At 36.0% G+C, this 12,216-nt stretch overlaps 1 protein-coding gene across 1 annotated transcript in view; it reads right to left on the bottom strand.

Moving 5' to 3' along the window:
- Position 1: 1 nt before the first annotated feature.
- The window catches only part of LOC123533642 (developmentally-regulated GTP-binding protein 1), a 32,750-nt gene continuing 20,535 nt past the window's right edge, over positions 2 to 12,216 (bottom strand). Inside the window, exons 4-10 of the mRNA XM_045315373.2 lie at positions 12,004 to 12,073; positions 10,670 to 10,839; positions 8,614 to 8,799; positions 7,109 to 7,221; positions 5,013 to 5,135; positions 3,838 to 3,933; positions 2 to 1,614 (exon numbers count right to left, since the gene is read on the bottom strand). Coding sequence (XP_045171308.2) covers positions 1,608 to 1,614; positions 3,838 to 3,933; positions 5,013 to 5,135; positions 7,109 to 7,221; positions 8,614 to 8,799; positions 10,670 to 10,839; positions 12,004 to 12,073 — 765 coding nt within the window. The 3' untranslated portion in view covers positions 2 to 1,607. The remainder of the gene's footprint in view (positions 1,615 to 3,837; positions 3,934 to 5,012; positions 5,136 to 7,108; positions 7,222 to 8,613; positions 8,800 to 10,669; positions 10,840 to 12,003; positions 12,074 to 12,216) is intronic.

The following is a 12,216-nucleotide window of genomic DNA, read 5'->3' as shown; positions in this document are numbered from 1 at the left end:
GCTGACTTTCTATTTATTTTCTTCAATGAAATCAACTAAACAGGTATGATACAAGCATGCAGCATTATAGCATACAGGCTTGAGTAGGCTATGACCAATATTCTCCAGCACAACCATCCCATCTCATACATTTTTTGCCAAGTTTGGCCAAAAAATACCCATTCCTCATCACTATACCTGTAAAACTCTCCCCAAAATATGAGAATTTTCAAACAGAAAACAAATATATTAATATTCTAAACTGTGACGGAAAACTTTGTACTTATAAAATAAGAAGCTAGGGTTTAGTCTCCATTTGCAAGTTTAAACATTTGTCTGTAGAATCTGATCCACATTCTAATACATGAGGAAAAACTAAGGACATGAAAAATTTATCATTATATATTGTTTCACTTTTTAATTTCAAAAGAGCGGGTTGTTCCAAATTTTTTTACCATATTCAGCTAATTAACCCTTACCTTGCTAAATTTCTATAATAAACTTGTCCATCTTTCCATCTGGACAGTACCATTAACTGTTAAAAGGGGTGCTTACCAAAAACGATACTGACTGAATGGCAAACAGTGCAGACCATGATCAGACTGCACGGATGTAGAGGATGATCATGATCTACACTGGTCGCAAAGGCAGAATCAATCGTGTCCAGCATGATAAGGGTTAATGTGGTTACGGTTTTTCCATTTAACCATCAAGATTTGATTCAGAGTTGCGGCATTGTCCAGTATGAAACATACTGTATCCAGAAGAGATATATATTGGACAGTCATGTGGTTCAAATGTAAATCACTGACAGGAAGACAAAAATAGCAGTGAATAATAGATCAATACTGTCTTAAGTTGATTTTACATGGAAAGATATGAAGCGATTTTAATTCCTACAATTTTATACCACATTCTATTGTGTGACTGAACAAGGAAGTTTTCTAAATAGACTAAATGAGAGTAAATAAATTTGGAACTCAGTGAATCACTCAATTTAGACTCTTCAGTTACAATTACTGATCATAGGAATGAAATATTTCAATAATCTTAAAACGTGTGGCATGGTGATATGCACCATTGAATGTCACAGACTGTATGTATATTTAGGTAACCCATGCAAACTGAAAACATACTTAGTTTAGTTTATATTAATTTATTTTAACTTGACTGTGATGAAAGTTTCAAGCTTGCTGGAACCATTCTGGAGTTGGCTTCCTTGAAAATCCAGTACTGGTGTCATTAGAAAAGGAACTGATGTGACCCAAGTGGGGCTTGAACCCACAAACCCTGGCTGAGCTAACAACACCTTAACCGCTACACCAAAGCTCCGCACAAAAATATATTTGGGTAGTATCGTCATAAATCAGGTTGTAACAGTTCTTGTATGACATCACAAGTCTCCACTCTCCCTGTGAATTAATCCAAAGCATCATTTTCACAATAACACTGTCATATGCAGGCATGCAGCGGAACTTGTCCAAAACAAAACCACACAAATAATTGTATATGCTGTACTGTCACTCACACTGTCATCTATACTGTTCCTCATGCAGACACACATCCAATGTAAGTTATTCCTGATGTCTATAAACACAATTGTCCAATAACTTTAATTCCTGGTATGATCAAATCCTGAAAAGGAAAAGGAAAGAGACTTTAACTAATTTCAGAAATAAAGGCTAAAAGAGTTGATCCTGTCTGGCATATTAACCTTTAGCATGCTAGATAAATTGTCGTCTGCTGGAAATGTCGTCTGCTAAAATTGTAAAGTTCATTCAATTCGCTCCAAAATTGGAAGAAATATTGTCAGAGCAGCAAACAGCTTGGAACCTGATCAGACGCCGATTTAATCGGCGTCTGATCTGGTTCCAAGCTGTTTGCAAAGGCTGTTAAATTCGCCTGCAGCAGGCTAAGGGTTAAGTTCAAAGAAATTAAACTGTCAGTGGAAAGATAATATTCTGAAAAATCTACTGCGGCTTCTAAAGTTCCTTATAATATAAAGCTTTTATGTTAAGAACAGTAAAACAGCTATCCAAATAGGGAGTATGCATAATTAGGTGATTAGAAAATCACTACTTTCAATATTACACAATCATCTATTACAGGCAAATATATGAGAAAAAAATCACTGAAAATGACTTTACAAGAAAAAGTCATATTTTATCTGCATAACAAATAAGAGCTGTCAGAGGACAGCAATGCTCCGCTATTCAACAGCCTTGTCAACTGAATTAATATAAAAGTTGAAAGAGGGGCATTAATTTGTAAAATAGCAAATCAGAGTTATGGAACCTATACAACGCATGTCAGATCATCACAGTGGACAAGTGTGAGCAGGTTCAATCCACTCTCAATAGTGGTAACTGAGATACCAGTTAACATACAAATGCTTAACCAAATCGGGACCCCGATGCGGACGCTGACGCACAGGTGAGTCCAATAGCTGTTTCTATTCATCGAACAGTCAAGCTAAAAATGTGGCAGCCAAGTTATAAATAAAGGCATTATAAGCCTTTAAATTATGAACTTCATTATTTTTGTAATAACTTGAAGACAATTGAAGAACTAGAAGATGCTTTTGTAGAAAAGCGCATGTCTCCCCCAATGCATAGTCATATAGGCAGGAAGTCAATAGGGGACAGGAGCAAAAGTCTAAGCAACACTGGTGGCTGGATGCAATAGGAATCATCTATTTGGCATGTCCAATCATTCCACAAAGTTTCAACATTCTGGGCTAAGTGGTTCTCAAGTTATGAATTGGAAACTGTTTTCCATGTTCAAGCCCCTGTGACCTTGACCTTTCATCGGGTGACCCCAAAGTCAGTAGGGGTCATCTACTCTGCATGTCCAGTCATCCTATGAAGTTTCAACATTCTGGGTCAAGTAGTTCTCAAGTTACTGACCGGAAATGTTTTTCCATGTTCAGGCCCCTGTGACCTTGACCTTTAATAGAGTGATCCCAAAATCAATAGTGGTCATCTACTATGCATATCCAATCATCCTATGAAGTTTCAACATTCTGAATCAAGTGGTTTTCAAGTTATTGATCGGAAATGGTTTTCCATGATCAGGCCCCTGTGACCTTGACCTTTAACCGAGTGACCCCAAAATCAATAAGGGTCATCTACTCTGCATGACCAATCATCCTATGAAGTTTCAACATTCTGGGTCAAGTGGTTCTCAAGTTATTGATCAGAAATGGTTTTCCATGTTCAGGCCCCTGTGACCTTGACCTTTAACAGAGTGACCCCAAAAGCAAAAGGGGTCATCTACTCTGCATGACCAATCATCCTGTGAATTTTCAACATTCTGGGTCAAGTGGTTCTCAAGTTCTTGATCGGAAATGGTTTTCCATGTTCAGGCCCCTGTGACCTTGACCTTTATGGAGTGACCCCAAAATCAATAGGGGTCATCTACTCTGCATGACCAATCATCCTATGAAGTTTCAACATTCTGGGTCAAGTGGTTCTCAAGTTATTGATCGGAAATGGTTTTCCATGTTCAGGCCCCTGTGACCTTGACCTTTACAGAGTGACCCCAAAATCAATAGGGGTCATCTACTCTGCATGACCAATCATCCTGTGAATTTTCAACATTCTTGGTCAAGTGATTCTCAAGTTACTGATCGGAAATGGTTTTCCATGTTTAGGCCCCTGTGACCTTGACCTTTGACGGAGTGACCCCAAAAACAATAGGGGTCGTCTACTCCATAAGCCCTGCCACCCTATGAAGTCTGAAGGTTCTAGGTCAAATGGTTCTCCAGTTTTTGATCAGAAATGAAGTGTGACGGACGGACGGACAGGGCAAAAACAATATGTCTCCCGTTCTACAGTAGCATAATTAACAGTGGCATACTTTTTCACAATCTGTACCACGTCTTCATCACTTAGAATGTGTTCCTTGCCTACTTTCTGTGGCTGATGTTTCACTGATGATCCCCAAACAAGCGCACTGAAAAACATACATCAAACAATGTTAATTTTTTGTCAATTAGACCAGACATATCTATGGGCAAATCACCGACAGATATACAGTGTTAATGCTTAAACAAATGAAATCGCCCCTCTGTGCGGCGATTCCTATATACACTAAAAAAGAACTATACAATTATTCGCAATTTTGTTCTGATGTGTTTAATGGTTTCCCAAAGTTATATATTGTACAGCAATGTACCTCAATGAACATTCCAATGTTGCTGAATTTTGTAACGGAGCTTTTTTGTGTTTCATTAGTACCTGATTAAACATATACGCACTTTTCTTGTGTCAATGAGAAAGCTTAGAATTATGAGAAAGAGGCATAAATGAATGACAGATTGGATGAATTCAGGAAGACAATAGAGACTGGGATTTAAAGGCAATCTTAAATGTGCAAACCTAGATGAAGAAAATTCCTTTATATAGTAACAAGTTTGTTTCTTTGTTTGATTTTAGACAGACGGCTGGATGGACAGATATACAAAATAAATGTTGTATACACTAGATGTTATCTTCTATCTATGTTTCAGGTTTATGAAAAAATCTCGTGTGGTTTTATAGTTGGTTTAAACAATATTTTATTCAACAAATGAGCCGTGCCATGACAAAACCAACATAGTGGGTTTGCGACCAGCATGGATCCAGACCAGCCTGCGCATCCGCGCAGTCTGGTCAGGATCCATGCTGTTCGCTTTCAAAGCCTATTACAATTAGAGAAACTGTTAGCGAACAGCATGGATCCTGACCAGACTGCGCGGATGCGCAGGCTGGTCTGGATCCATGCTGGTCGCAAAGCCACTATGTTGGTTTTCCCATGGCACGGCTCAAATATGCTTTTATAGTTGTTGCCGGACCCCACTTTGTGGAGCATTTAAAACTGATGGAGTGAGCGGGCAACAGGAGGCAAATTATAGTCCCCTCTGGTGAACCACTGATAGCCGACTGAAAGTAGAGAAAAATAGTGAAATTAGCAATCAGTTTTTTTAAGCTTACTGAAAGTAAAAAATAACTAAAACCTTTCTTAAGTCACAGAAAAAAACATAGAAAACTAACTATTTGAATTCCTTGAGGATGGTCCTGTGTACTTTATTACAGAAATCTTCCACAGAACTTTTATCGTTTTTCAGTACTATTGGTGCTGTGTAGTCAGGTAACTGGCCTTTTGGTTTTGTGTAGCTGAAAATAACAAGTATAATTTTGTAAAAGCTTTCATTTAGAACTCAACCAATATCTAGTCTTTAAAGAAAGACTAATATCTTCATTTAAGGGCAAGTAAGTATATATAAACATAAAATTAACATAAAACAAGAAACATGTTAGCAGAACACACATGCCCCCAAAAAGCCACTATTGACAGAAGGCTTGTGCCCTTGCTTCAAGGTACAGACCTGACCCCTGTATGCATCACACTTTCTTATCGTGCTTAATATCTGTGTAGGCTTTCAACCTTTTAAAAGTTATAGCTTAGACAGCAGTGTTTTGAAAGGACAACAATCTAACTACTGAAGACTGTTTTACTTAATGATTACTTCATTAAAACTCCTTATGCAGGCATATAAAACATGCAAATTTGTATTTAATATTCGAAGGAAAAAAGCATACTTATATTCTGCACAATTAAAAATTCAACATCCCTTCTAGTAAGTCATACTTGCATTCAGCATAATGTCAGATAACCCCACATGATTTCTAGTAAACCATAATAAAACATACACATGTACTTACAATTGGCACAATTTCAAGTAATCCCACATCAGTTCTAGTATATCATACTTACATTCCCCACAATTTCAAGTAATCCCACATCAGTTCTAGTATATCATATTTACATTCCCCACAATTTCAAGTAATCCCACATCAGTTCTAGTATATCATATTTACATTCCCCACAATTTCAAGTAATCCCACATCAGTTCTAGTATATCATATTTACATTCCCCACAATTTCAAGTAATCCCACATCAGTTCTAGTATATCATATTTACATTCCCCACAATTTCAAGTAATCCAACATCAATTCTAGTATATCATATTTACATTCCCCACAATTTCAAGTAATCCAACATCAGTTCTAGTATATCATATTTACATTCCCCACAATTTCAAGTAATCCCACATCAGTTCTAGTATATCATATTTACATTCCCCACAATTTCAAGTAATCCAACATCAATTTTAGTAAATCATACTTACACTCTACACAATTTCATGAAAACTCACATCAATTCTACAGGGCTCCAGATAAGATGCGTATTAGCGTAAATTACGCTTTGAAATAATGCATATACACATGTCTGCTAATTTTTTAGCGTATAAAAACGTACATGAAATTTCAGAAACGCATGCAATGACTATTTACAAGCGTAAACAAAATCTGAATCGTCTGGATGCTTTACATAACAGTGCACGATCGGCATTCATTGTGCCACATTGAACGTACACAGGCATTGAATGGTACTCTATAAACCTCTGTTAAACTATATTATACACTCAATGCGTGTGTAAATCAAACTGTTGTGAATTAATATTGATGGTAAGGTAGTGTATTTTAAAGCGGTGTCGATTTAAAATATCAACTTCTGGTGTGGAGTAAACAACAACATGTCTCTTTCTAAGAATGTATGAAGTGAACAGACATGCTATGCATTCTTTAAACCAACAAAAAATGATACCCAAAACATCGTTAAAGGTATATTGAATAATCTATTGGATTTGGCAGTGAGTGTGAAGCCAAAGCAAGCCAATGGAGAAAAAGAAGCAAAAACTTGAATGCTGAATTGAAACTGAACTGCAAACAAATTCATGGGTGTTACACCCAATAAATATGTTATAAAACTGATTTCTGTTTTTTTTTCTCATTTACAAATATTCAGGAGTAAAATTACCCCTAGTCAATTTCAGATTTTACCATTTTACTCATTCACAAGAATTATGATGAGTAAATACTCATAGGCGAAAAAAATTATCTGGAGCCCTCATTCTACTAAATCAATCTTACCTTCTACACAATTTAAGGTAATCATAATAAATCATACTTACATTTGACATAATTTCAGGTAAACCCACATCATTTCTAGTAAATCATACTTACATGTACATTCTACACAGTTTAAGGTAATCCCACATCATTTCTACTAAATCATACTTACATTCTACACAGTTTAAGGTAATCCCACATCATTTCTAGTAAATCATCAAAGTTCCATTTATGGTGAGCTGAGATAGGAACACAGTGAGGTACCTTATATATAATATCCAGCTCCTAAAAAAACGAAAGTATTATTATCATTAAATATCAAAATTTTTACCTTTTATAAATTTTATTTCATGTTTTTCAGTAGTTTTTTTAAAAATAACAGCGGAATATATTTGAAATTATAACTGTTTAAAACAGCGAAATTTCTATCATTACAGAACTATATTTGAAGATGAAAATTCATTTTATAATGTGAATTATAAATAAGCAGAAGTCCTTCCAAAATAAAAAGATACAGAAGTATATTGTTTATATATTTCTTATAAAACATAAACATATGCACTCCATTGTATCAAAATGTAAAAGAAATATAGCAAGAGCTGTCAAAGGAGACAGCCCACTTGACTATTTTAATGCTGGATAGTGAAACAGGGCACATCTGAAGAAGCTGGAGCTGTCACTATACTGTTTAATGACTCTAATTTGGATGATGATATTGGACCATAGGTTAAGTCTGAGTCAAATGTATTGATATCAGAGATATAGTGAAAAGTGTATCAAAACATAAACTAAATATAAAAGGGACATAAATGATGGAATATTTCTGCAAGAGTAATGCACCATGTGTTATATATGGCTACTAATGTGGAACAACTATCTTAAGTTTGAATCAAATGCATTTAGTAATAACTGAGAAAGAGCAAAATGCACGACAACTTAAACCTGAAATTCCAAGTAAAAACGGGGTATAATTCATAGAATATTGGTGCCAGAGTTATGGACCTTTTGACAAAAGAACTTGGTGATATGTAAAACAATCTTTCATCCATTTAGTAACAACAGAGATATGGTGAAAAAGCATCTAAATTTAACATAAATTCAAGGAAAAAAAGAGGGCATAATTCATGAAATATTTGTGCCTGGTTATGGACCTTGTGTCACATGATGAGGACAATGATGTGGAAAAACTATTATGTTATAAAGTCTGAATCAAATCCATTCAGAAATAACATTATTCTGTGAAAGCGCATCAATATTATCATGATATTCTAAGTAAAAATGGGGTACAATTCATCAAATATTGGTGCAAGAGTTACGGCCCTTGAGTCACATGATGCAGAACTACTATTTCAAGTTTGAATCAAATCTCACAGCCGTATGGAGCTAGTGATTGTCAGAAACCTTAATCACTCAGCCACAGAAGCCCCCCCAACCTACCCCAAATAAATCTCTATCATATATATATAAGACAGACATTATTATTTTCAATGCTCTGTGTGATACTTGTTTGAGATTTATTGTCTGGGTAGGTGCTACCTTTCTGTTGCTGGTGCTGAGTCTAAAACCAGCTTCATGCAAGTTCTCGTGCAACACAAACTTTACACAAGCAGTAAGAGGTGATGAATTATCATATAATAGCTAAGTAAAATAATATTTTGTATCAAACATATACCTCACCTCTATAGAAATCTGGTCTATCTTGTTAAGTAGATATATTGCTGGTATGAAGATTCTATTCCCTTCAATCACATCTATAAGGTCTTCCGTCGTGTAGTCACCTCTCAATGTAATATCAGCATTGTGAATTTTATACTCTGCTAAAATCGTTTTCACCAAGTCATGATCCAGCTCAGACTGTGCTACCTAAAATCAAAAGGAAAAATTTGCAACAAAAATTTCTGATTCTCGGTTACTAGTTCAGCAAGAATTTGTCACACTGACAAAGAAATAATTTCTATAAAGAGGTTTTGCTGAGTTTAGACAGAGTTCTGTTTTTCATAGATTACTGTGAAATCATTTTTATTCGCGTAGGACGAATTTTTGCGTATTTCGCGCTACGACCGATGCGCGAATTTAAGACCGCGCTGTTATAATTTTTTTATTATATTTTTCATTTCACAGTATAATGCATATTAGATTCTAGCCTTCCAATATGATGCAACAGTAAGTTCCAAAGACATAAAATACTTATACCCATTAGCTTGGGCAGAGGGCAGAAAATAGAGCCTGCAAAAATATTTGAGATGCGCCATGAGAAAACCAACATAGTGCATTTGAGACCAGCATGGATCCAGACCAGCCTGCGCATCCGTGCAGTCTGGTCAGGATCCATGCTGTTCGCTAACAGTTTCTCTAATTGCAATAGGCTTTAAAATCGAACAGCATGGATCCTGACCAGACTGCACGGATACGCAGGCTGGTCTGGATCCATGCTGGTCGCAAATGCACTATGTTGGTTTTCTCATGGTGCGGCTCATCTGTTATTGCGTTTTTTTGTTCAGTTTAACATCACATCAACATAATTATTGGTCCTATAGCTTTTAATGTTGGAGGAAGTCCCCAGGGGCCCATTCGAGCATTATTTCACAGGGTTCATACACACAAGTGACAAGGCCAAGTCAAATTCAAGGACTTTTCAAGCACTAGTCTTATAGTTTTCAAGGACTTATTTATAAATAATACTTACACAGATTTGTAAATTCTAGCTGTCATTCAATTCAATTCAATTTATTTCGATCATGGCATATTACATGCATGTGATCATGAACATTAGTGTCCGTGACGAATTGACGACATTTTAGTCAGGGGAGACAATGCTAACAGAAAGTACGAAACATTCGTACCCAAACTTCGCTTTCGTCCCGAAAACATTCGACCTTTTTTATTACGGCATTTTCGTAGCTCTGCTTATTGCTCGAAACTTGCTAATTTTATTCTAAAAGATTTACTTTTGATTTTCAGGGAGATTTTAATTGTCTAGCATACGAGAAAATAAGAATTTCAAGTACTTTTCAAGGTCTTTGGGCAATTTTCAAGCACTTTTCAAGTCAAATTTTGTTTTCAAGGACTTTTCAAGACTGCCCTTCATTTTCAAGTACTTTTCAAGCCTGTGCGAACCCTGTTTCAGGCACGGGCCCACACCTGGGTAGAACCACCGATCCTCCATAAGCCAGATGACTTGCTTCATTACATAAAGAATTCTACACCCAAAGCAAGGTTTCTTAGCAAGCGGGAGATGGTCTAGTGGTTAAGGTGTTGGCCACTCAAGCCGGGAGACATGGGTTCGAGCTACATTAGGGTCAGGAACACACCTTCTTATATGACACCAGTACTGGATTTTCTGGGAAGTGGATTCCAGAGAGATTTAAATAAGATCCAAGCTTTTATCAAAATCCAGCTAAAATAAGTTAGTATATTAAACTAAGCAAGGTTTCGAACCCACAGCGGAGAGGTTAGGAGCAACTGATTCCTTAGAAATAAAGACTAATACTGTGAAATCATTAATGTTCGTGGGGGACTAATTTTCGTGGATTTCGTGGTTGAGTCAATCCACGAAATTTAATCCCAACGAACACGTAAAATTCCCACTCATTTTATGTTCAGAAGTTGAAATCCACGAATTTTCGTCCCTATGAAATTGCCGTTTTGACCAAAACCACGAAATTTCATGCCCACGAAATTAAATGATTTCACAGTACACCACAAAGGTAACTAAAAGAATGTAGTTTCAAACCGTATATGTAAGATTGAGTCCACCCTTATCCTTTTTCTTGAAGCCAATATTTGGAGGGTCTCTGTTCAGTCGTATACCAAACCCTTCCAATTCATATTCAATAAGACGTTTATGCTGTAAGGGTTTCAATACATCCAGAACTATAAAAATGATGTTGCAAGTTCGAGCCACTAAAAAGAGAAAACACATCAATGCATAAGACTTCCATTTATGGGTAATAAATTAACAGAATCTTCAATTCATCACATAAACAAGAGCTGTCACTAATGGTGACAAAAGCCCCCGCAGCGCCTCGACCTTTGACCTGGTGACCTTGACCTTTAACCTGGTGACCCCAACGTCAGTAGGGGTTGTGTACTCAATAAGTACAATCAGCATGTGAAGTTTGAAGGTCCTGGGTGCAGTGGTTCGCGAGTAAAGTGCCTTCATACAAAAAGTTAACGTTGTGACGAACGAAAGAACTAATGAATGGACGGACAGTTGAAAACTAATATGCCTCCCTTCGGGGGCATAAAAACACCAACATCATTATGGCCCTATATCATTCACCTGAATAGTTGTAAAAGCTAATAATTCAATGTTTCAATTTATGTACTCTTTAATGAAAATATAGCAATTTTATCTAAATCAAAGGCTATAACTCAAGTTTAAATCTTGCCTGTTATCAAACTACTCTGCGATGATGTAGGCAATGTATATCATGTGTGGGCTTCAAGAAGACAGCTAAAGAAATGCGGTATCTAATAAGTTAACACATTAATTTAACAATTCTAACACAAGTCAAGGGCAATAACTCTAATGAAGCAATTTTGCCTATTATCATACCTATATGAAATGTTACAAAAAGTTCTATTTTATGTAAGTTTCATTTAGATTGCTCAGGAAAAGTGACAGACATTATATGACATCACCATTTTTTCAAATTACATAATTTTTTTTCTGACCAAATTAGAACAAATTTATTATTCAAAATGGTAGATAAAAGGCTTCAATCAGGTGACTTATGATAAACTTATCTGACCACAACTTTTTAATACGCAGTCAATGTTGCAGCTATCTTTATAGCACTAATATCTAATAGTTTTTTCTTAATATACCAAACAAATATATAAATGCAATACTGTGAAATCGTTAATATTCATGGGGGACTACTATTCATAGGTTTCATGGATGTGTCAATCCACAAAAATAGTACTTAAAAAAGTATAATTTCCATTTATTTCATGTTCATATTAAAATCCACAAAATTCCTGTCCCCACAAAATAATTGTTTTGGTCAAAACCACAAAATTTCATGCCCATGAAATTAAATGACTTCACAGTATAACACACACCTGCAATGACTTGTTTTCCACGACCCTTGCCGTCCTTGGCTCCTTCAATAATACCAGGTAAATCCAACAGCTGAAATAAACATTAGTGCCCTGATGTAAACTAGAGCTATCACTAAAGGTGATGAATCTACCCCCCGCATGCACTGACACAGTACATTGCAATTTGACGCACACAAGATTGCATAATTATGTGGACTGTATGTATATAGACTG

The sequence above is a fragment of the Mercenaria mercenaria genome, chromosome 12 (genome assembly GCF_021730395.1).
Source record: "Mercenaria mercenaria strain notata chromosome 12, MADL_Memer_1, whole genome shotgun sequence".
Classification (NCBI taxonomy): Eukaryota; Metazoa; Mollusca; class Bivalvia; order Venerida; family Veneridae; genus Mercenaria; species Mercenaria mercenaria.
The sequence above is the reverse complement of the archived record's forward strand: the minus strand, read 5'-3'. Positions and strand labels throughout refer to the sequence as shown.